The sequence below is a fragment of the Ailuropoda melanoleuca genome, chromosome 14 (genome assembly GCF_002007445.2).
Source record: "Ailuropoda melanoleuca isolate Jingjing chromosome 14, ASM200744v2, whole genome shotgun sequence".
NCBI classification, from domain to species: Eukaryota; Metazoa; Chordata; class Mammalia; order Carnivora; family Ursidae; genus Ailuropoda; species Ailuropoda melanoleuca.
In genome coordinates, this window is record NC_048231.1 from 88,469,874 (window position 1) to 88,495,652 (window position 25,779).

At 41.6% G+C, this 25,779-nt stretch overlaps 1 protein-coding gene across 4 annotated transcripts in view; it reads left to right on the top strand.

Annotated features, from left to right (window-relative positions):
- The window catches only part of WDR7 (WD repeat domain 7), a 339,096-nt gene extending 313,891 nt beyond the window's left edge, over positions 1-25,205 (top strand). For all 4 annotated transcript variants that reach the window (XM_019800741.2, XM_011226266.3, XM_034643188.1 and 1 more), the window contains 2 exons: positions 16,641-16,745; positions 22,434-25,205. In XM_019800741.2, coding sequence (XP_019656300.1) covers positions 16,641-16,745; positions 22,434-22,637 — 309 coding nt within the window. In that variant the 3' untranslated portion in view covers positions 22,638-25,205. The remainder of the gene's footprint in view (positions 1-16,640; positions 16,746-22,433) is intronic.
- The last annotated feature ends 574 nt before the right edge of the window (positions 25,206-25,779 follow it).

Consider the following 25,779-nt stretch of genomic DNA (forward strand, 5'->3'; position numbering starts at 1 on the left):
GAATCCAGTGTCTAGGGGTTCAAGACCAGTGATCTCATGCTTACCCCCTCATGTCCCACATACACTTTGGCTGATCTGGTAACACACGTATACGCACCCCCCCCGCCTCCGTGTATCTAAAGATGCTAGGACTTAGAGAAGTTTCTGGTGTCTACAGCAGATAATTAGGTTCCTAGTGTCTGACTTGGACCTCAAAATGCTTTTCCCCATAGAAACTGTTATAAATAGTGCTCAGGAGATTGAACTGGTGCTGTAAATTCTGAAACATTAAGAGTTCTAGAAGCTTTTGAGAGCTGGCCTGGAAATCTAACTGCTAACCGTGGCATTGTTTCAGTGGATAGATGTGTTCAGAGTTCCAAACAAACGTAGGACCTCTTACTTGCTGAATGCCGCTGTGGAAACACGCCAGCATCTTGCATGGGAGAGTGTCACCAGCGCATAGCATTACTGGGGGCCTGTGGAACAGCGTGGAGTGACACTGTCTGTCGTGAATACACAGAACTACAGACAGAATGGTTTCTTATTTCTGATGTTTACTAAAAATTAATCATCAAGAATTTAAAAAACAAATTCTCAGCACATTGATCTTGTTTGAACCTCACATGCATTACTTGCCTTTCTGTGAGCTCGGACTTGGGGCTCTGACGTTGTCATAGGTGAAACAGGAAGTAGGAATCAGAATTCTCATTAAATTTTCAACTTTCCAAGGGTCCGGAAATGGTATTTTCTGTTCTATATTAAATTGCACTCAAACCTTGAGTGTGAAGATTTGCAGTGGTTTCTAGGAGTACTCTTAGGTTTACCACTTGTTTGCTTTTTTAGTTTGGGTTCCTAGTTAAAGCACTTACAAACTCTGACAGCTGGATGGTCATATATGTAAAACCTGTAAGTGCAAGAAGTTCTCAGGGCCCTGGCCGGCCATCCGAATGCTCAGTGCTGTATCCAGCTATTCATCTCAACTGACTGTTAAATGAGAATGTTTATGATGAAGACTTTTGTCCTGATATTATTAAAAAAGTAAATTTCTTCAGCTGTATTATTTCTTTTTGAAAGAATCCTCCCCTTTAAAAGAGCACACCTGCCTTTATTGTTTCACAAAAATGGTTAGTGAGTTTCTATCATTTCCAGGTTATACAAGCAACTAAATATGTGGTAAATAATCCTTTGTTAAATAATCTTTTTTATTTTATTTATTTATTTGAGAGAGAGAGCACAAGCAGGGAGAGCAGCAGAGGGAGAGGGAGAAGCAGGTTCCCTGCTGACCAGAGAGCCCAATGCGGGGCTTGATCCCAGGACCCCGGGCTCATGACCTGAGCCAAAGGCAGATGCTTAGCCGACTGAGCCACCCAGGTCCCCCCCCTTTTTTTTAAAGTTTATTTATTTGAGAGAGAGAGAGTACAAGCAGGGAGAGCAGCAGTGGGAGAGGGAGAATAATGTTTTTTTTTTTCTTAAGCAGAGGCAAATTGGGGGGGTACATGCACTTACTATGGAATTCATAATTTTTATTTTAACATTTAAAATAATCTGACAAGGTTGAGTCTCATCTCTGAACAAATAAAATGTGTTTATGAAAAAATAAAATAATGCAGAGGAATATCAGATCGTTCACACAGGAAAAACTGATTCACTGTATGGTTTTAAAGGCAAATTAATCGAAAGTCTGGAAAGATAAATACCAATACTGTAAGCCTTGGGATTTGATGAGTTGGGTAGGGTTCCCAATATTATGATAGGTACTTCAAAAGAAGTTGTGGGATTATAGGTCATTTTTAGTCTCCTTTTGGGGGTGGTTCTCTATATTAAAATAATAATGAGCAAACAAACTTTAAACAAAGGGGTGCCTGGCTGGCTCAGTCCGAAGAGCATGCGATTCTTGATCTCCGGGTCATAAGTTCAAGCCCTTCTTTGGGTGTAGAAGTTACTAAAAATAATAGTAAAAATAAAAATAATAAAATAAACTTAAAAAAAACCCCTCCAACATAGAAATCAGACTTCTGTTAAAAATCATTTTTGCTAATGCAAAGTTCATTTATAAAATCTATTAAGCCTTCAGAAATATTTCCAAACGGCCTTCTTTATACACTTACTTACTCTAAAGGGAAATATTAATTTAAATAGAAGGCTTTTTCTTGAGTTTTACATGCTTTTGCTTAAAAGTGAATAAAATTAGTATGTACAGTATTAAGTATGCTTTCAATTGTACCTGTAGTAAGGCACAGAATGTTATTTTAAGGCACACGGTGTGTTACATATATGATAGCAGTTTATAAGCAGATTGCTAACAAAGTGCATTCTGAGTTAAAAACAAACAAACAAAAAATTTTCCAAGAAGGATTCATGTTTGCTTGGGAAGAACGTAAATTAAAACGTCAAAGCAGTTTGTTTCCCTTAAGGATTGTTGGATAGCTTGTCAGTGCTGGAGGGCAACAAGTGGGCTAGTGTTATTGATTTTCACCTTGTGTTACCAAAACATTTTTCATTGACAAATATTAATTGCTTATTAAGTGCTAAAGAGTTTGATGATCCAAATATTGAATTTTGTAATGAATTGGGCTTTTAGTTTTGCTTATCATTAGGCAATATGATTGCATTAAAAGATATAAAAGTTTAAGCCAGCATATCTTCCACTCTAGAATGTCAAATAGGTATTGCTGTAGAGTTTAATCTCGGCAGTAGGATATTTAATTCATTTTCCTTTGCACTTAAGTTGACTGCTCTTTAGCCAAACTATAAGGAATGCTTGTTTCAGTATGCATTGTATGACTATAATTAGTAAAGTATACAGTGTATCTTGCATTAATTCTAGTTTATCAATCTAGTGAATCGTTGAAATTTCCACCAGAACAAAGTTGGTGATTGTGATCATTAATAATACTAGTCTTTATAAATCATTAATTTAAACTATTTCTCCTTTTGAAAAGGATTTGCAAATCAAAGTGAGCAACCACAATACGTGTGTGTGTGTGTGTGTGTGTGTGTGTGTGTGTGTGTACGTGGGTGCACACACACAAATACATACAACTTCCATTTTTAATTCCTTTTTGGTGTCTTTCCTAACTTTTTAATAGTGTGTCTTTTTTGTCTTTTTGTAATTGTATTCAGAGACATCTTTTATATAATGATCTTTCTAAAATATTGAAAGCTGTGGATACAGATGAAATTAAGCAAAGTTAAAAGTAGAGAAATTAGACTGTCAGTTTGGGCAACTAACTAGTATTGGTAGCTTAGAATATTCTAGTTCAAATATTTGTTTTTGATTCTAGAAATTTGACCTTTTAATAATTTATTTCCTGATCTCCAACTTGAATAATTACTACTTGATAAAAAGATTAAATGTTATCAAACTCCAAAACAGTTTTATTAGCTCTTTCATCTCTCTGAGGCCCTTCCCCTGGTAGGGACCTCCACCCTTCCATCCTTGCCCTTCCTGACTTTCACCATCTGCTCCTCGTGGATTCTGTTAGTCACTTACATGTGATTTAACAGATATTCGTGGAATGACTGCCACACACCGAGCACAGTGCTTAGTGGCAGATCGGTGAGTCCCGAATCTGCCTCTCCTTCCCTAAGCCTTTTCCTGAGCTCCACATTGATCTTTCGAACTTGCTGACATATTTCCAACTACCTGCTTAGGTTACTATCTACCTGTCTCAAACTAGCTCGTTACGATTTCCCACCTCCCCCTATCTTCGCAACCTAAAAACACATTCTTTCTCTTGTGTCTTCCTGTTCAGGTCGCCATATCCCGGTGTACCCAGCGCACCCCTTTCCTGCCCACATCCAGTACTGCATCCAATTCTTGACTGATCTGCTACATCTGCGGCTTACCCTGTCCTTTTCTTTCCTAGTTCCTTTCTCCTTTTCCCTCCGCCAGAATTTTCTTAGAACTGGTCTGATCTGACCATTCTCCTGTTTAAAAACTTCAGAAAACTCCCTGTTGACTGTGAACTGAAGTCCAGATTTCTTGGCACAACAAACAGGTGGTAGATAGCCTGGCCATAGCTACCTTTTTGTCTCATCTGCAAACCCTGCCTCTCCCTGGTACGCCCCCACCCCTGCCCTTCCCTTGGCAGAGTGACACAGGAATGCCTGCTGCTCTCCTGGGCCTCTCTCACGTGTTTGCTGGACTCATCTATCCGCGTAGAATGGCCTTTTGCTTCTGGGTAACTTCTGCTCATCCTTTAAAGCTCAACTCAAATGCCACCTTAACTCTGTACCCTGGTCTGACATTACCTACCCCAAACGGAGAGTGCGGCCTGTTCATCTGCATTTCCGTGGCAATATGCACGTGTCTATGTGGGGCCATTAATGACCCTGTGCAATAGCTGCTTACGGTCAGTCTGTCTCTCTTCTCTCCCCGATTCACTGGCAGGTGTCGAGTCTCATCTCTGTACTCTGACACAGCCCCTAGGACATCATAAACTCTCAGTAAACATTTTTAAGTACATTTGCGCTGGAAATATCTAATTCCACGAAGTAGGCAGGACAGAGATTATCCTTATTTTACAAATAAGCAAATTGTGTCTCAGGAACTTTTGCTGATTCATAAAGCCAGCAAGGACAAATTCTAATCCACTAGGTAAACATAAAATAGTTTAAGGATAAGTCAGAGGACTGACAAGCAAAGTCGATGTGATTTTGCCACAGTAATTACTCTGGAATATTTGCAAATGGAATTGCTGTGTGAAAGAAAAGTTCATATATGTTATTGTATTTGTTTCATTGTTATTTTAACATTGAGAAAAATTTTGAATGTTACATGGAAGTTAGGAAGGTAATTTTATATTTTTGTAACTTCGCATTTCTTAACAGAAGAGATGTACTTGTAATATACAACAGCATTAATTAGGTTATGTTCCAGACTAATCTGACTTTCTCTTTTAATAAGGTGAAGAGGCGTGGTAAACCCCATGTAAAAGTGTAAAATTTCTAAATCTATATTGTGTATTAATAGACATACTCTATTGTTCTCCAAAATAAATACAAGCCAAAAGATGTGATAACATATTGGTCAAGATATATATGAATTTTTTAAGTGTATATAATACCTTCATTTTCTATCATACTTTTTTAAAAGATTTTATTTTAGAGAGAGAAAGAGAAGACGTATGTGTGGAGGGGGGAGGGGCAGAGAGGAAGAGAGAGAGAGATAATTTCATGCAGACTCTGTGCTGAGCATGGAGCCCGACATGGTGCTCAATCCCAGGACCCTGAGTTCACGACCTGAGCCAAAACCAAACGTCGGAAGCTCGCCCAACTGAGCCACCCAGGTGCCCCTCTATAACACTTTTTAAGTGATTTCTTTTTTTGGAATGGTAAAAATGTTAAATCCTTTTGAAATGTGTTTTTGAATAGTGTAAATTCTGTAGCTTAGTACAATCTATGTGAGATGGTTTTATGTCATGAGGTGGTATAGACCAGGCAAGAGAGGTGAGCGAGCACATGTGAAGGCCGTGTCCTGCTACTCCAGCCAAAAGCCATCTTCTGTTTACCTTGACCCAGATCAGAACCCACAAAAGTGCTGCATCCGTCAGTTTCCGGTGGACGTGTGTCTGCCGCCGGCCTGCTGTGTAAGTGCCTACAGTGGTCCGAGAGGGGACAGAGATGAATGTCACTGTGCGTGTTCCTAGGGAACTCCAAGTGCAAGCAACTGTGGCACAATATTGCCTTTAACACTACTACTCTGAAAAATTCTCTAACCATTTTATGTTCAATTCTTAGGAATCCTTTGAATATTTAACAACCTTGTTTTCAGTCTGGGAATATAAGAACAAAACTTTGTTCATTTTAAGATTTCTAGCATGAGTTTGAATAGATTTATGTTAGAAATACTGATTTAAAAAACATTTAGCTTTGGGTCTGCCCAAATCTGAAGAAACCATTTTTTGTAACTTTTGAAGCATATGTGAGTTATACACTTTAATCGTTTTATAATTATTTTATACAGCAATGTGAATATTTGACAATAATTTATTCACTCTCTTTTTATTTAAAACTGAGCCACATTTATCTAAATCACATCAGCATTCAGTGTTTCCGTATCCATGAATCATCTTTAAATATGACTAATTTTTAAATGTTGATGCAAACTGTTACGGTTTGAATCAACATCTTTAACTATATTTCTAGTGTTATCATTATTGAGTTTAAGAGTCTCATAATATTAACGCACTACTGTCATTACAGCAGTCAAAAATTAGTGGGAACTACGTTTTAAAATAATTGGAAGTTTGTGATGTCTGGGATTTTTGGCAAACGTAATTTCAAAGTATGACTATATAAAATTGATCATTTCAACATGCGAAGAAAGGACATATCAGTTATGTATAGCTTAATTGGGCATTTTGTAGTTACCTCATCCTGAAAACATTTGGTCTGCTAGAGCAGACGAGGGGGGGTGTGCGTGCAAATGAACATGTGTGGTCAGCGCCTAATTATCTGTAGCAAGAGAAGGAAGAAGCGCTTAAACATTAATAAGTGAGACTTATGGAAAATTTATTCTTTGAGTCTGAAAAACTTCCTCAGTTGAAATAAAAGGGGAAAAAAACCTCCTAAAATCAGAAGATATATTTAACAAAGGCTGCTGTTATGATGGCCGTAACATTTTAAAGCTGGAAAACAGCTAAAGTCTTAACTGTTTATTCTCTATTTTTTTATTTATAGACCTTCCTTTTTAAAGTGAATTTTGGGGGCACCTGAGTGGCCCAGTCAGTTGAGCGTCTGCCTTCGGCTCAGGTCATGATCCTGGGGTGCTGGGATCAAGCCCCATGTGGGGCACCCTGCTCAGCGGGGAGTCTGCTTCTCTTTCCCCCTTTGGCCCTCCCCCCTGCTTACACACTCTGTCTGTCTCTCTCTCTCTCTCTCTCAAATGAAAAAAAATCTTTAAAAAACTAAAAAAAAATGAAGTGAATTTTGATCATTTATGATTGATATTGGTGAAAATCTAAGCTTCAATATCATAAAAATCTGAAATTATTACTAAAGTCTAAATTACAATAGTAAAACCATCTTGAGCATTTATGTTGATTCTTACTGTTCTTGGATAAGGGGGTGTGTGTGTGTGTGTGTGTGTGTGTGTGTGTGAATATATAGGCACGGGCCTGTAGGTGTATAATCCTCCACAAATTTCAAAAACTCTTCCCAATATCGTAAGGATTACCAATATGTAGATATTGAAAATCTCCTTTAATTCATCTGTGTCAGTTAGCTTATCCCCAGATGGCTTTTAAGGAGCTTTTAGTCACTGAGAGCGGGCCGTATGTGCTGCAGCTTGGTTCAGGACTGAAGACAGACCGGGAACTTGAGGCACTATATCTTATAATCAAACTTAAGGTAGCTCACTTTATTACATTTATCCTTAAATCTCTTTTCCATTTAGATGTTAAAATGATACCAAATCTACTTGTCTTTCGCCCCGAATGTATATTCTTTTCAATTAGATAGTGATAGAAAACTCAATTCATCGAATGGCTCCCATACCCTTTGGCTGGGAAGCCGGCACAACGGGTTGACTCTGTATCATAGAGTTGGCATAATGTGAATAACAAGTATTGCCTTGGCCCTCCATCAGGAAAAGAAATTATAGAGATAAACAGCCCATTTTCAACCCTCAAATCTCTGTTTAAAATCATTATAGAATCGCCAAAGGGCAGCATCTAGGCTTATGTGCTTACACTGTAGGAGACAGTACAGCCAATAAGGAAAACTTGGTCTCTCTTTAAAAATACTAGAGAGTTTGAGGAATCCGTTTACCATCTACTTTCTTTTGGTCAATACTTTTCGTATCTGTGTTTTGTGTGCCAAGTGAGAAAGAGCCAGGCCCCTAATTTCATACTGATTCTTTCTCAAGAAGTGCTTATTTATGGTACCTGTAGGTAGACGTTGCTTCTTTGGGGCACAGGTGAGCTAATGGGACCCAGGGCCAGGGAGGGAGGCTCTCATGAGAGATTTGGGACCATCATACTGTATGGCCCAGGTGTCCCAGGGGAGCCAACACAGGCCATCCTCTTCCTCCCATCCAGTGAAGAATGATGGCAGCTTCTAATCCTTCAGCCTCTGTTTCAGGATGTTTAAACTGCTGGAAACTGGGTCAAGGAAAGTTTCTTTTCGCCCACCACTGCTGTGGGGGCCGAAGGACGTGCTTCTGCCTGTGTGTGTAGGACTGCTGGGGTGGATGAGCTCCCTTGGGAGACCCGGGCTTTTCTGCCTGGCAGTGCCGACTGTCGTTTAGTGGAATGACATCCCCTTACAGGGCCAGCAGGGGGGACTGCACCAGCATGCAAAGGGAGATTGGACCGATCCAGGGACCTTCCTCCAGGCCCCCTGGTGTTGAGGGGGCCGGTGGGGCACTTTCCCAGCAAGGGCCAGCTCCACCACCGCCCCTGCTCTCAGGCAGCCGGCTCTGGCCTCCTGGGCTGAAGCTGGGCCACCACCAGACATCCCTCAAAATCTGTGTTATTGGGCACGGGAAAGTCATTTAGAAATATTGGTGTATCACGTACTTAAGTGCCAGTTACATGCAAATCGGGTGTGTAGAAATGGAAGCGTGGCAGCTTACAGTTTTCTTGTACCTGGTATTCTGTGAGGCCACAGGCTCCAGAGCCACGCTACCTGGTTCTAATCAAAATAAACCACTCTGCTTCTCTGTGCCTCGGTTTTGTCATCTGTAAGGTAGGGGACTTTATCTCGTAGTGTTAATCTGTAATGATGAAGAAGTGTATATAAAAGTACAGAACATACGCTATGAAAGTTTCTCCTTAGGCTTTCTGGAACCCCCGCAGTGCCTGGCACAGCCGTGCATGCTTATGGACCTGATAATGTACAATTTAGAACGTATTTGAAGGATGACAAAAGCTGCTTTGCAGTTGGCCTTTGATAAATCCAGTTTGTTTTGTTTTAAATTAAGGTATGAAGTTATAGGAGTCATTTTTTATCAGTGACCACAGTCATAAGCCAGAAACTGTGTTCTTTAAGCCAACTTAAAGCCAAGTGATAGTTGTGTCAAGAATTGTTAAGTTGCAGAAGTAGACAGCAAGTAATAGAATAGGCTCTTTGGACAATGACTGAGTGGGAGTACATTTTTAAATGAAAAATAAAGAGCCAGAATGCAAAATTCGCACAGGTGACTTTGGAAAGGATAGGGGGAAAAGATTGAAAACAGGGACTGGCAGTCTGTGGTTTTGTCAGAGGAGGCCCCTGGAGGCAGTGCGGCACAGCGAAGGCCACCCGCTGGGCGCAGGTGTCCACAGCCCGCCTTCCTAGCGACGACGGGTTGGGGGCACTGTGCATGTCAGCCATCTGCATGCCAAGAACTTTACTGAAGCTTTTCCTAGGCACAGTTGCAGTGTTCTGGTAATAAGCCCAGTGCGGGCCTTCCTGCCTGGTGCTCTGAGCAACTATAAGGACACCCAGTCACTGGGGCCAGTTCAGTCAGTTTGAAATTCCACATTTTGAGAAATGGTTAAATAAGGTGGCTTTAAGATACCATCCAACTCTACGATGGCATGATTGGAAAAGCTTGGAGAGAGTTTAAGGAAAAATCACAGATGTGATTTAAAAAGTTGGAAAATGAGACTTGGAAATATTATAGACACTGATTTTTTTTTTTTTTAATCCTGAAAATACAAAATACGTTTCAAAAAGGGGGGGCGGCAATTTGCTGTAACAGTCCTCAAGTCTGTAAAAGGTTACAGTGCTGATAGGTGACTGGCTGTTCCCCATCTCTGCAGAGTCCAAAGCAGGATGAAGTGGGCTCACACTGTAGCATTTTGGATTTAGATTTGATACAAGGAAAAATTTCCTGACAACACATACTGTTCAACACAGAAAAGGGTCCTCAGGGGAGATTTTAGAATCTTCTCTAGAGATATTTGAAAACAGAATAGATTTTCATCTGGCTGGTGGACCTGAAGCAGCCCTGTTCACTTATAGAAAAGAACGGGTGACTTTCGGTGTTCTTGGCGACGTCGTAGGACCTCAAGAGCCCACACACTAAAAGGCTGGAAAAGGTTTATCAGTTCATAGTAGTAATTAAATTTTACTTGGGTCTTCTCATTGGCCATAAATAAAACTTTTTTTAATGGCATCATCTGCCTAAATTATTTGTTTCCTTGAGCAGTTGAACCTTGAATATATAATAAAATTTTCACAAATTGGTTGCTTCAAAGAAAAGAAAGGGGGAGGTTTTGTTCCAGAATGTAATTAATTCTTAACTTTTCACCTCTTGAAATGGCTCTTCTTTGATGAGTCTTCGCCTTGCCTAACAAACAGAGCTGTCAGTCAGAGCGATGTCTTTGTCTTCTCTCTGCTTTGAGCAGTTACCTCCCTGCCAGTCAGCCGTGAAATCAGGGGCCTCCAGTATTGGGATGTCAGAAAGGCGTGCCCATCAGACCCTGGCTCGCTGTCCTTCTCTGCCCTTTTCTGACTTTGGTCTAGTCTGTAAGAGATGTCAAATGTATGGTTGGTGCTTCCGGGGCAGAGGTGAGTGTGTCCTGAACCTCCCTTGGCTTTCTTGCTATCCTTAAGAGGAACCAGCACTAGGAAAATGTCCGTATTTGTAGGTCTTTGTTATTACTCTTCTTCTCAGGGCTCATCCTACTTCCTAGGCACTCACTTCTCTGAATATCTGGCCCACCTCCAACCTGTTTCCAGTCTCTGTATGCATACTTCATTCAGGTTCTCCTTACGCTGAGGATGCTGCCGTGCTGGTCCCTCATGAAAGCATATTTATCCTCTTTGCTCTGTCCGAACACGTTCCAGGGAAAATACCTTGGCCAATTGCTTCATTGTATTTTTAGAAATTTCAGAGACCATGTGCAGCCAATTGGGGACATACTCCAACTCAGCAGACCTTCCAAGCACCCCCAAATCACAACTGCCTATGTTAATCCTAAACTAGCCGTGCTGCTCCCTGAGAAGGCCTGCAACCAACGTGGCCTTCTCCTCTCTCGCCCCTATAGATGTCTGGTGAGGCTATGACGTGCAGCCCCAGTTCTTTTATTTACAAGGTTGTTTTAGTACGTGTCATATAAAACGCATGGTCTGTACTTTATTAACCTTCCCCTTGTGATGGTGCTCATGATAACAACACCTTACCAACTTCAAGAAACGTTTTCTTCGCACTCTATGTCGAAAGTAGAAAAATATTTTGTTTGGTTGGGGTTTTTTCCCTCCCCTTTAAAGAGGTAGTGAGACCTGCAAATAAATATAAAATGTTCTCTTTGATCTTGTTCAGTCTCTAAGGTGGGTGTAAAGAGCCCTACATTTGGTTTCAGTTCTCAAACTTGTCCTTTGGAATCCAAGTATCAAGAACTCCAGGAAGAAACAGACAATGTAAAGAGCAGTTTTCAAGAAAACATCCTAGGGGTGCCTGGGTAGCGCAGTCGTTAAGCGTCTGCCTTCGGCTCAGGGCGTGATCCTGCTGATCTGGGATCGAGCCCCACATCAGGCTCCTCCACTGGGAGCCTGCTTCTTCCTCTCCCACTCCCCCTGCTTGTGTTCCCTCTCTCGCTGGCTGTCTCTGTCAAATAAATAAATAAAATCTTTAAAAAAAAAAAAAAAGAAAGAAAAAAAAAGAAAATATCCTAGACAGTTATAGCTTCTGTGGACACTGACCATGTCATATTTGAAATCCGTGCTTCTCCTTCTCCGTACAGGAGGGCTAATTGTGTTTCTTTGCAGAGCGCATGGAAAGTGACTGTTAAAATTGCTTGGCAAGTTCGAGCATTGCTCATTATTAATCCTGCCTCCCAGTTCTTTTCTTTGATAAGAAACATGGGAGGGGGTGTTTAACAGTTCAACACTCTGTCTCCTGCTAGGGCTAATTGCTTGATTTCTTTTATTGTTCATAGCACTTCTTGAATTAGATTAATTTCTTTATATTCCATTTCTGTCTTTTCAAGACAGCAATTACTTTGACAGAAAATATACCAAGACATGATACTCCTTCGCATATAAATGCAGACCATGCCTCCGTTTATTTTGAAACCTGTTGTTCTGGGAAATATTCTTTAGTGTTCAGCATTTAAGATGCCAACCCTGGGGTTTGCCCCATCCAGAGCACTTAACAGTTTCCCGGTGATCCCCACACAGCTGCCTCTCTAATGCCGGAAGCGAGGTTAAAGTCAGTTCAGGTGGTGCCCGCGTAGATCTGAGTTCAGAGATTCGGAACATAAGACAATGGCCACATTTCCATTACAGTGCGTTCTGAAGCACCTCTTGGGCAGAGACTGTAATGAACTCACCAGATGGAGCAAGCCTTTGAAAACACTGAGCTTCCCTGAGCTACCGTGAGTGGCACTTGCTTTCTTATAGGACAACAGGTCTCTGAGCTGACACTGCAGTCCGCGTTCCAGGGTTTTCTATAGGCCACTTTAAGGTACCCTGTGGGGCGCCGAGCAGTGTCTTACCACGTGCACATGCGTGCTCGCATGTGCGTGTGTGTGTGTTCTGATCTTAAGTGTAGTGCCCCTTTGCCCAAAACAGACTTTAAAGAAACTAACAAATGCAGTTCAGTATCTAATGGGACCTCAGCAACAAGAAATGGAAACAGGACAATGATTGTGAAATGAGGACACACTCACCACTATACACCCAGGACGAACATAGGTCAGTCCGGCGTCTTGTGGCGGTAACGCAAGCACGTGTTGAGATTATGTAATTATTGTCACGTGATACAGGAAAGCACCAACATTTACCTGGAGAGGTAAACGTGTTACTGGTGGAAAAGGCCAAGCTGACATTTAATTCACAGGATCTTCTGTTAGAGACACTGGATAACATAAGAGTGTCCTCAGCTGACACAGAAGTAATCTTCAAGTGGATGTTTTAAATGCCCACCTTCTGTAAAAGATGAAGACGTAATATGAAAATATTTTGTGAAGACTTTTCTGAAGGAGCCAGCATGTCTGGTTTTCTGCCTTTACAACGGGGCTGACTTAGCCTCACAGATACGTTCATGTGACCATGGGGTTGGTACATCCTTGGACCTGCTGGCTTATGGCCAACTCACCGTTGCATTCTTATTGTCTGAAGCACATCCTGGTTGCTGACGAAGGAGGGATGCTAATCTGAAGGAGGGCGGGTTTAGCATTCTGTTTCGAGATTTAGGGGCCCAGACTCCAAAAGGAGGATCTTCCACTTCTACACAGAGCTGGGCTTTGGGGGGCTGCAAGAAGGGCCCATTTTTCTCAGAGGAGCTTTTAGTCTACTCACATTTAAATGCATACTAGGACCCCAGAACACGGAAGAAACTGTTTTGGTTTGCTTTATTTATTTATTTATTTTGAGTATAATTGACACACGATGTTACATTAGTTTCAGGTGTACAACATAGTGATTGTACAGATTTATACCGTACGCTGTGCTCCCCACAAGCGTAGCTACCCCCTGTCAGCGTACAACACTATTACAGTATCATCGACTGTATTTCTTATGCTGTGCCTTTTATTCCCATGACATATTCATTCCATACCTGGAATCCTGGATGTCCCTCTCCCTTTCATCCATTTTGTCCATCCCCTCCTCCCCTTGCCCTTCTGGGAACCATCAGTTTGTTCTCTGCGTTTATAGGTCTGATTCTGCTCTTTGTTCATGGTTTTTTTTTTTTTAGGTTCCACATATAAATGAAATCATAAGGTAGTTGTCTTTCAGTCTAACTTAATTCACTTAGCATAATGCCCTCTAGGTCTGTCCATGTTGTCACAAGTGGCATGTTCTCGTCTATATGGCTGCGTAATATTTGTGTGTGTGTGCGCGCGCACGCATATATACCGCATCTTCCTTATCCATTCGTTTATTGATGGACTTAGGTTGCTTCTATATCTTGGCTATTGTAAATAATGCTACAGTAAACATAGGGGTGCATATATCTTTTCGAATTAGTGTTTTCATTTTCTTTGGGTAAATGCCCAGTGGTGGAATCATTGGATCATATGGTATCTCTGTTCTTAATTTTTTGAGAAGCCTCCATCTGTTTTCCGCAATGGCTATACCAGTTTGCGTTCCCATCAACACTGTAGCAACAGTTCCTTTTTCTCCCTATCCTTGCCAACACTTTTTATTTCTTGCAGAAGAATATATTTTGAATCAGGTATTCTTAATGGAAGGGCTGCATTAAATGCCAGGAGAGACCAGGCAGGAAATAAGGGAGCCAGACAGCACGTGTTAGCTGCTTGGGCCCTCTTGTGTGTGGGGGATGGAACTGGGGAAGTGGAGGGCGAGTGTCCAGGCCTAAGGGGCTGTCTCACCTCATCCCTGGCTGCATGCGAATGAAAGCCTAGGATTGCTGAGCTTCCAGTCTTTCCAGAGAGGCTAGAAATCTTAATTTTACATGGTATCTGATGAATTAGAATGTGGACCCAGAAAACATCATTTTAAACATCTTTCAGGCCCAACCAAACACACCTACAATCTGGTTTCAGCTCAAGGGTCTTCAGTTTGCAACCTCTGTTTTAAAGCAAGGCCTTACTAATCAACTATCTTAACTATAACATAGCTTTAAATTGGCCCCATAAGCTTTCAGATTTTTAGCAGAACTGAATCTTGATTTTTAAAAAACAAAGATGTTTTCCAAGGAGCTAATTAAATTGACCTAGTAAGTGGGAATTGTCAGTTTTTCCCTTTTGATTGGTTAAGTTCTTTACCTTCATCCACAATAATTTTCATTTGAGTGTAGATGGCAGAATACTTATTCAGCATGCTCACCTGTTGCTTAATTTAGCACCACATTAGTGGCCTAGCACCATGGATAGTTACCATATCTGTTTGATGAAATGTTTAATGAAATGAAATCTGTTTTTAGACTACCTAATATGCTCGCTGATACTGATTCTGGGATATATGATTAGGGCATTTCTTTTTCATTAAATCGTGTACTCAAGTAATCAAGTTTTGTGATTGTTTACATTTGTCTAATCATTTTTCCCAGTTTTATTGAGATACAGTTGACATATAACATTTATGTTTAAGGTGTGCCTGTGATGGTTTGATTAACTTATAGATTGGAAATGATTACCACCCCAGCATTAGCTAACACTTCCCTCTTGTCACATAATTACATTTTTTTTTTATTGCTGAGAACATTTAAGATCTACTGTCTTAGCAACTTTCAAATCTATACGTCTGGTCATCTAAGTGAGGAGGAGTAATACAAACAGTAATATTACTTATTGGATTCTTATTATGTGCCATCTGTGCAGAGTGCTGCATACCTAGTAACTCATTTAGTCTTCACGGAGCTGTTTGAGGCAGGCATTATCTGCACCCTCATCATCATCATCCCTGCTCTCTAGACATGGGTGCTCTGAGGTTAAGTGACTCACATCATCTGTCCTAGGTCCTTCAGCAAGCAGTAGAGCCCTAATGCAAGCCAGGCTGCCTGACTCCGAGCAGAGTTCTCTGCCAGCCCGAAGCCCAGTGTCTTACCAGCAGAACGTGCTTTCTCCGAGTGTGGAAAAACAGGCATTGTTTTGGATCCCACAGTGCCCTGAAAGTCTAATGACAGAAAAGAACAAAATCCAAAGAGCAACTGAGGAACAGGCTGTACCTCCATCCCTCTCTCCTCCCTCTCACCCTCATTTTAATCACTCAGCTATGAATTATGAGACTCTTCTTACTGAAATTTTCAGTATGTATGGGGCTGAGTCACCTAATGAGCCTGATGTTCCCACCGGGACTCAGGGTTCACAATTGTTCCTCAAAAAATAGCAGATGGAAATAAACTTTCCTGGTATTGTCTTAGTTTAAGAGAACATATTTCTCCATTCCTCTCAGACAAAGGGAGGAGACCAACCCACGGCTTGTAAGCAGAGTGAGTAGTGGTCAATGAGGTGGCGGTATGATCTTTAGTAGTTGACCGTGAAAGGACTTTGATACAGTATTATGCTAATTTGCTTAGTATGCCAGTATTTTTGATAACTTAATATCATGAAACTTGAGTGTAATTTTTTATTAGTAAAGACCTTTTATCACAGACCTAGTCTAAAATACAACTCCCTTTTTTTAGTTTGGCAGAGGCTCAGAATTATCCCTGTTAACTTGTTTTTAATAGTATTTGATTTATATATGTGCTCAAACGTCCACCAGGTATGTTTGTATGTTTACTAATTGCAGCCATATGCATTTAAACACAGTGTTATTGGTGGGAAATGAAGCATAAAACATGAAAAATGTATAATTATTAAGAGTTGAAATTACAGTTTTTACCTCCTTCCAGAACAGGGATGTTATGATACAGCTTTGATTGTTTTTCATTTCAGATGAGTGAGGTTCCTTCACAGGTTTGGTGATCACTTGCTTACCTTTCTAATTAATTGTAAAATTCTTCCCTCTAATGGCCATAAATGAATTAACACATTCGTTCGCCCGTTAATATACGCTTTTCCTTTGGACTTATGCTGTTCTCCCAACTCAGATACAGGTAGATTCTTCAGAACAAGATTAAATAAAGCCCTTGGATATAGCAGTGAGAGAACTTTGGTAGCTTTCCCTATTTTTCTAATCTGCTGTTATAAATCAAGAACATAGCGGCATAACGGTATCTAATCTCCATGGCATAACTTGTTCAACATTGAATGTGTTTGCCTGTGTATGTGCAGTTGTTCTGTGCACTGCAGCCCATTAATGACTGCACTTTATTTTAGACAATCCATGGACACAAGGGACCAATCACTGCAGTGGCCTTTGCTCCTGATGGACGGTATCTTGCCACCTACTCAAATACAGACAGCCACATTTCTTTCTGGCAGGTAAGTGTCGATGCCACGGGGTGTTGAAGTAGGCTGCATGAGTCACTTTCACTAAGCAAGGCTTCCTGTGAGGCCTGCCCACCAGCCCTTCCTCCTGCCCCCCCCCTTTCAACAAACATCAGGTATTTATTGCTGACTGATTCTGTGCCACATGCTAGCATGCAGGGTGCGCTGAGAATACAGTTGGCCATCTGGAGAGAGTGGGGTCTGCTCTCACAGAGCTTGAGGTCTGAGGGAGACACATGTAAATAAGCAGCAATTATATAATACAGAGGGGAGCCTGAGAATAAGGCTGTGGGACCGATTCACAGAGGAAGTGACATCTGAACTGAGACAGGATAATGCTGAGGAAGGGCCAGATGGTAAGGGTAGGGCAGATATAGGGAAAGGGAGCAGCCTTTCAGTGGTAAGCAAGGGCCCGGCGTGCCTGAGGGCCTGGCCAGAAAGGCATGGGGCCCGGGGGGCCCTGCACAAGGATGCAGACAACTCCAGCGGGGCGGAGGGTATATGGGAAAGGCAGCCGGGTATTACCTCCATATCCCGCTTGTATTATCTCATTTCTGTTTGCATTCTGAATTTCCCACATAGGGCTCTTCATTCCCAAACTATCAAAACATTTTCAAAAACCCGAGTATCATTGAGTGGCAGTTCATGAGAATGCCTATGTCTAATTCCGATTAAAATGCATGTTAATTTTGAGCACCTAATTTTTACAATAGAACTTGTTTTATCCTCCGTGATTAATCCCCATCCCATCTTTTTAATTATCTTCCTCCTGATAGTTATAAAAAAAATTATACATTCAACTCCCTCCCTCATGAAAAGCCAATTTAAAATTTGTTACCTTTATTTTCCTGGGATGCAAGTATGTTTTACGAGATTCAGTTTATTGCCTTGAAAGCTTAAAAAAAAAAATTAAAGTTTAAATAAGACTTCAGCACAACTTGATGATGGTTTTAAAAAAATCAATACCTAATAAAATGTAAAACAGATACAATAAATTGCTTAATTAACAACATGCTATTAAAGCATGACAACTTCCAAATCTGTCACAGACTTTTCCTGCTCTTCATCTAATTTAGCTTTCCAGTTTATTTTCCCATTATCTTTTCTCCCAGAATATATCTCCAGCATCTTAATTGGCTCATATTAAACTCTTTTCCTGGGAGAGCTCCCTGGTCCCCATTTCCCCCAGCAGGCCACCGCGGGTCCTGTGGTTTGCACTGTCGCAGTCCCACCGTCAGCCCACTAGGCATCCATAAAGTGGACCCTCGCAACAACACTTCTTTAAAGGGTTTCCCCACCAGCTGGTTTTTCTACATAGTGGTCTCTCTACACCGGCTGTACTTTGATACAAATTTTCTGCTATTTCCCACTCTCTTGGAATCCCAGAGGAGGGTTTATATAAAGCTCCACACTCATTCCACATTTATTCAGTGGCGTTGAAGTGCCGGGTGCTGGCCTCTGCTTTAGGGATATGGAGTGAACAAGCCTCAGGTCCCTGCTTTCAAGGAGCTTGGGTTGGTCCATGCCTTCTTCTGTGGAATAAACAAAAACAAGTCTTTTTGGTTTTGTCCAACTTGACTTTCTCAGAAAAAAAAATCATTTTATAAAGGAATACCTCCTGCCTTAGCCAGATTTGAAACCATTTCCAGTATTTTCCTGATTTTCTATGTGGTAAACCTTTTCCCCTTATATAGATGCTCAGGGTTCTAGTTGGATAGTTCATTCCTTCCTTGCATTTTTTCTATTTTTATCAAAGTTCCTGCCTAGTGCATCGAGGGAATTAGGGTGAGCACCCTTCTCACTTTGGAGCTCAAGATTATTTAGTAGACGGATGGTAACTTTTCAAGATACTTCCACTTCCCCTCTTCAGGCTCCTGCTGCTGCCTCGGGGCTTGGCCAAGCACGCTTGAACCTGTGCGCCCGTACACGTGGCCCTGCGTGCAGGGGAGCCACAGCATGCTTCCGTGGTGCACGCGCTCCTCGGCTCCCAGGGCCACCTCGTGTTGTCTGCACATGTGGGTGTGCAGTGCGCAGAGCCTGGGGGCTGCTTAGGTGACACCCAAGTCTTTCTGCCTCCAAACCCAATGTCAGGATGTAAAATGCAGCCCATTTCTGGGCCCATTATACCCTGTTGGGTCTTGAAATTTAAGCAAAGGAAGGCACAGAAACACTTCAGCTTTATCAAGAAAATACAGTAAAACATCTTCCAGAGGTGGCCGGGGGTGGGTGTTGATTTGAATTAAAGAGAGTCTAGAGAACAATGTTGGATCTCCTGCTGCTCTCCCAAAATGGGCTTGCTGATTTATTTAGATACATATTGTTTAGTTCTAATGATGTATGATAATACTTTTATATTATTCCAGTAAATGTACTGTAATATATTTTGAAAACTTAATGAAGTCTTAATACAGGACCTTACAAAAGCTATGAGCTATTAAAATCTTTGCTGAGAAATGAGTGTTAATGAGAAATATTGGTTGGATAATTACTCAAGTGAGACTTAGTAAAAGGTTTGTGTGCAGCATTACTTACGCTGAGAATTGCATTAAAACCCTTCCTGTTTTGATGAATTACATCTGTATGTGTTTCTGTGTGTTCAGAAAATAATCTTCACAGAACTGGTTTTGTGAAGTATTATTTTTAAAGGGAAGGGAAGAACCAAAGTTGCCCTCTAGTTATTTACAAACTCAGCTATGGAATGATGTCATCGGGCAATCTTCCAAGCCCTTTGATCCTCTGACAACATATTCCTATAAGTTGAGTATTTCACATCAGGGTCTCTGTTGGTATTGGAACAAGGGGAGTTGAGTAACAAAATTAAGTACAACCGTGATTCCTTCACCTAAATTTCACCACTCCCTCCAGCTAGTGAGTATCCTCTCTCAGAAATGCCAAAAGTAGTTAGATGGATGTTGGTTTCGCTTACAGTTACGTATTCCATCATAAAATAGAATCTTGGTCAGCCCTTTAAGAAGGGTACTGTAAATCAATGGCCATTAACGTGAAAAGATGGTTCTCAACATTTTGTTGAATGAAAGAGGCAGATTGTGAAACTGCCTTCTAATATGAGACTGTTTTACATAAAATTCCTTAACCCCGCCTCTCCTTAAATGTACATATACTTGGAGGTCTGGAAAGAAGTTTACCGAAATGTTAGTGATTGTCTTTGGGAAGTGAGATTTCAGGGGACTTTTGCTTTCTCTTTTATACTTCTCTTTATTATTTAAATGATCCACAATGAGTATTTATTATCTTTGTAATCAAGAAAAACTTTAAGGTTACCAAATACTCTAACTCCGGGGAGTTTTTTTTTCATTCGAGGCTCAGATTGCCCTTTTGTGTGGTTTGTAAGATGGCCACTGGTCAAGAAAACATTAATATCGAATAACAACGTGGTTCGTTGTTTCAGTGAGAGTTCTTTGGCTGAGCTTTTTGGAAAAAGGAATACTCACCCTGACTACTTCAGATTATCTCTGCTCTGAGGAGGTCATAGGGAAGACAGGGTCTGAGGAGCAACACATTGTCGTTAACCTGAGGGTCTCCGTCATTCCAGCTGTATGCATGTGTGACAGTGCTGTCCCCCGTTCTGAGGCGGGAAGGCTGTGTGATCCTTCCGAAGGCATTTATCAATCAGCTTATCAAATGATATGTCAGTCGTTCATGGGCTGGCTCAGCTTATAAGGAGAACCCAGGTGGAATGACGGGCCTCTTGTTGAAGTTCTTCCATCCGTAATATTCCAGTAGAGTACCTTCTCCCTGTCGCCCTTTGGCCCTCAACACATTTCTGGTATGTGGCTAAATTTTGCAGGAAAGAATTAAAAATAAGGAAGTGGCCAAGCATGTTGGATACCCTTAGCATTTGGAGCCATGAGCAGAACTCAAGCTTCATACATATTTTCATAGAAAATCCATAAAGAATGAAAAATAGTTTGTAGTTACTTATCAACTGAGAAATGAGATTTTTTTTTTTTATTAAAGCACAGTATGCCTGTTGATGCCAGTTAATTTTAACCACCAATTTTCTGGATCATTTGGATCTGTTCTGTTAGAGGACTAAATTATTAGGTACTGTTACTTTTTGTAAAGTGAGGACTATCAGATCAAGCTCACCACCATTATTTATATTTAAACTATTTGGGAACCTTCAGAAAGCAAGAAGACATTGATTTTTGTCTTTTATGGAGTTTTTGGAAAAGGGGGGGAAGGAAGCAAGGGAAGAAGTTTTTGGAGGATGACCGTAAGGTACTGTCTAGTTTTAAATGTTAACTTTAACAGAAACAGTTAATGATAACCATACATTTGGTTTTAAAATGTGACCTCGTACACTAGTGATTTTTTTTCACCTCTGTGTTGTGTTCGGCACTATTATTAATGCAGGAAAATCAGTAACATTAGTCATCTTAAAAGGGTTATTACTCAAGATGATTTAAATTGTGAAAATGTCAGTGGAGCCTGCACGCATCCTGCTGGAGATGCCATGATTTACGCCCTCTGACACCATCGTGCTGCTGAGAAGGGCCAGAGAAAAGAATGGCTTATATTTTGCACTGATCCAGATGCAGAGCGTGATGTCAGCAATAACACATCGTACGTGTCCCAGGATTTGCCAGGGTTTCGTGTGTCAACCATTTGTATACGTTGAATCATAATCTGCATGCTTTACACAAAACCCTAGAATCGTATGCATTTAGACGGGGGTTATACTAGAGAGAAGAATTGGAAATGAAAATTAGGGCAAAGAAAAATATTATTTCTGAGACCTCTTTCTGGTTTTCAGTTTGCTTCCCATGTGATTTTACAATAGCACAAGAAATGTGTATTGAAAAACTGTTAAGTCATACTCAGAATCTACAGGGTCCTTCAGACTCTGTTGCTCAGGTAACAGTTCACTGAGATAAGTGCCTTTCAGCATTTAGCACCTGGACCGAACACATAGTTGTTCATGAACCATAATTTCCATGTTATTTTTCACTACTGTGAGTGGATTAAGAGAACTTAAAGTTCAAATCAAATCCTGAAAAGCCACCAAAAAGCAGAAAAAAACTGATAAAAACGTATTGCCAGTAAAGTGTTCAAGTGTCCGCCGGTCAGTGTGGCAGCAAAACAGCGAACCACAGATAGGTGTGGAGATGCCCTTGACTCTGGGTTTCCCCATCAAAATGAACTAGTGCTTTCCAGAGGCTGAATTCTATAAAAAGCAGGTGAGGAGGGCCGGTGTGGGTACATGCACATGGGGGAGAGGGTCACGTTTTGTGCTTGGATCCGGGGACGGGTCCCACTTGGCTTTGTTTCCCTGAATGACCTGGAAGTCCCCAAAGGTGTGTGGGTGGACTCGTCCTTCAGGGGATGCAGGGAGCCCCGACGGGAAGGAACAGAAGGGTCTGCCGTGTGAAGTACCCAGTTGCCAAAGATGGTCTGCCTGAGCTGTTTTGTTAACACCTATAATTTAGCCCCCTTCTTAAAGATGGATGGCCTCTCCTGCTGTCAGGTTCTACCCACGAAGTCACATTTCTCGGGATTTGTGCACTTGCTGTGACAGCACCAGAGCAGTTTCCGATGCACTGAGAGGCGCCCTATCGGGGCCAAGGACAGACTCTCAGATGAACCAAGTCGGCACTGCGGCAGAGAGGGTGACCGGGAGAGGGTTCCTTAAGTGACACGTGTGTCCCTCTGTCCCTGCAGATGAACACGTCACTGCTGGGGAGCATTGGCATGCTGAATTCGGCGCCCCAGCTGCGCTGCATCAAGACGTACCAGGTGCCCCCCGTGCAGCCGGCCTCGCCCGGCTCCCACAACGCGCTCCGACTGGCCCGGCTCATCTGGACTTCCAACCGCAACGTCATCCTCATGGCCCACGATGGGAAGGAGCACCGCTTCATGGTCTAGCGCTGGCTGCTGCCCTGACCGCCTCCGAGCTCCGTCCGTTCTGCCACTGAGATTCCTCTGTCCTCACCCCCACAGATCATTCCTCGGTGCCCGCCCACAGCAGGGCCACCCCGGGGCGTGGCCGAGGCCCTGTCGCTCCCGCGTGGCTCTCGGGGGCGTGCACGCACCACTCTGCAGGCCCTTCTGTCCACACCAGGTCGTTTTTCCCTGCCGGGGGGGTGGGGTGGGGGGGAGGTCTGCGGTCCCTGGGAGCACCCCTGTCGCTTGGTGCACCAGAAGCCTCCAACTGAGTAAACACTGTGATTGCGTTCGCAGCCCCGATGGCGTTTTCTTGGAGCTCAACCCCAGCTCTGAGCCGCTGCTTGGACCTGGCGGTATTGACATTGGGTTTTGATGTAATGTGGCAGTCGGAATTAGCAAAGTTATTTTCCTTTGGATCTCCTAAAATATATTCTTGTTTACCAAAAAGATTCCGTGTTTACATGGTTGGTTTTTTCCCCCTGACTGCTAGGAAACTCCTCACTCCAGTTTCCTAGGGTTTAGCCCCTACTTCTTTCTTAACACCTAACAGGTTAGAGATTATTGAGAAAATATGCCCCAAAAATTTTTCCTCCTCACAGTAAATACAGTTTCCTAGACACCTAGCCTTCTAAAATGCTCATATCCTGCTTAATAGTCTATTTAGTAGTTTAAAATAAAAAATCACTATTTATGATCTAGTTAATATAATTATCCAATCACTATAAGTAGTCTCTTCAATGGACTTTCATAATAAAGAACTGAGTTTGGAAGCATAGCCTATACTAAATAAGAGGACTCATGTCTGTTGCTACAGGTCCTTTTAAGAAAGAACTTACCCCTTCCCTCCAGAAACCTTACAGACCTACAGTTCCCATGTGCACGACCTATGCCAGTTATCGTGGAATAGTTATAGTTCAGCCTTCGAACTGATCAATTAAAGGAAAACAAAGGCAGCATCTCTTTTACACAAGTATCCTTGAAAATTAGTAACTATGGCACAAGCATTCAGGAGAATATAGAAAATGTGGACTCTCAAGTTATTTAAGCAAACGTTGCAGTGAGGGCGTCCATCACACTTCGAAGTAAGCTTTAACTAGGTCGCCTTCTTCTCTTTATGTCAAATTATGCTGGTTCTTGTTCATAGTAATGGGGAAAAATCCATCAAATAATATTTTGTATGAATTACTCCTAACAAATCTTGATCTGTACATAGTTGGGGATTTGGTCATTTGGTTAGTTGTTGATTGGTTGGCCAGGCATAATGGTTTATTAAGTGTAAAAACAGAAAATGATTTCTTAAGTTCAGAGAAAATACGAAGTTTACAGAGGAACAGAAATGATAATGGGGGAGCATTTAATTGGAAAAGCTTAGATTGTCAGAGTTTATGTAATATACAAAAAAATAGGATCCCAGTCCAGGAACATATCCATCTGTCATTTTACTGAAACAGATTTTTAAAGAACATGTTAAGAAATTAAGACCACTAGAACGTGTCTTTCCTATTGATATGAAGTATGTTATTTGCATTGGTGACAAACCTGTACTGTTTCTTGGTGTTAGACTTTGGGTGTTCTTTTAAAAGTGAATTTATGCCACATGCATGTACCTTGTATTATAAAGATTACATATGTAGTTTCCAAGGAAGAAACAAAGAACTATCCAGTGTAGATTTATCTGTTTGGTGCACATGCCGTTGTGTTCGATGTAAGTAGAAAAACCTGCGGTAAACAAAAGATGCGCTTGGTTTTTCCAGTGGGCTCCCGAGTCTTCTTGATACCCAGCACATGTTTACTTTATGAATTTAAATAGGGATTAATTTATTCTAGACTACAAAGTTGTTTTGGAATGATGGAGCAAAAGCATACCTTAGAGAGTTGTTTAAAACAGAGATGTGAGACAGTAGGCAGGCCACCACAGACACACAATGGACCACACCGCGGGGGTCCGGAACAAAACCGTGGGGTCCCAGGAGGGGCAAAACATCTGGGCAGTGGGCAGAGGCCAGCCTGTCCCGCATTCTGTCTGCACAGACAGCCAAAATTACTGGCCTTTAGAATATTACTATTCTAAAAGTCGGGTGGATGCTATCTGATGGTTAGACGTCTCTAACTGCTAAATGAGTATTTGCATTCTTGTTAACACAAATCTCCCCTTGGCTTCTTTGATAACTACAGTCCCAGACTTCATCACAGCTTAGATTTCTCAGCACTGAGGCAAACTTTGTATTGTCATCCCAGTGTGTGCTTTTAGTGTTGTATTGATTTTGTTGGCACTGTATTTGGACCTATCCTTGTAAATGTAGAGACATATGTGGCTTCATTGGTTATTTACAAGCAAAAGATGACATGACGTGACACCTGTATGAAAATGTAATGATTGAACTCACTGTGTACAGCGAGTGAATTAAAATGTCTGCCTCTCAAGACCTTTCCACTGAATAGATTCTATATGTGCTGAACGTCCCTGTGTACATATGTGTGTTAAATAAAACTGAATTGTACTGAAGATTGTTTTTCTCATTAAAAACATTGTTCACTCTTCTTAAACATTCTCAGTTGAAATCCATATGCTTTCTCCCCTTCCCCACCCCCCTCCCGCCTTCTTTGGGACCAAATTAAGCCTTCTATTTCTATATAATTATTCATTTCCCTGGAGAGCTTAGCTTCAGGAAAGGCAAACTTGTCACAAAGGACCGTGGAACAGGAAGACGTCTCCAAAGTGTGAGAGAAACAACGCCTACCAGAAACTCAACAGCACCCTCTGTGGTTTGGGCAAGGGAATTGCATGCATGTTGCTTTATCTCCACCCTGAGTTGCTCCTGAATAGACTTCGTTGTACCGAATTCTGTCTTGTCAGATTTCATGACATGGGCTGGCTGCTCCGGAGTCGGGAGGCTGGACTGAGATCATTAAACTCATTTCATTTAAGACTCAGTTTGGAGTTGAATTTGAATCCCTGAGGTAACGGGTGTAATTGGTTTTCGGGGAAAGCAGGACTAACAAAATAGGTCATCGTTGCTCATGGAGGGTGTAATGTGTAAGTTATGAATGTGCGTCTTTAATTTTCACATAAGAATATAGAACAGCTTATATTGAACCAGTCATCACGTAACAGTGCAAT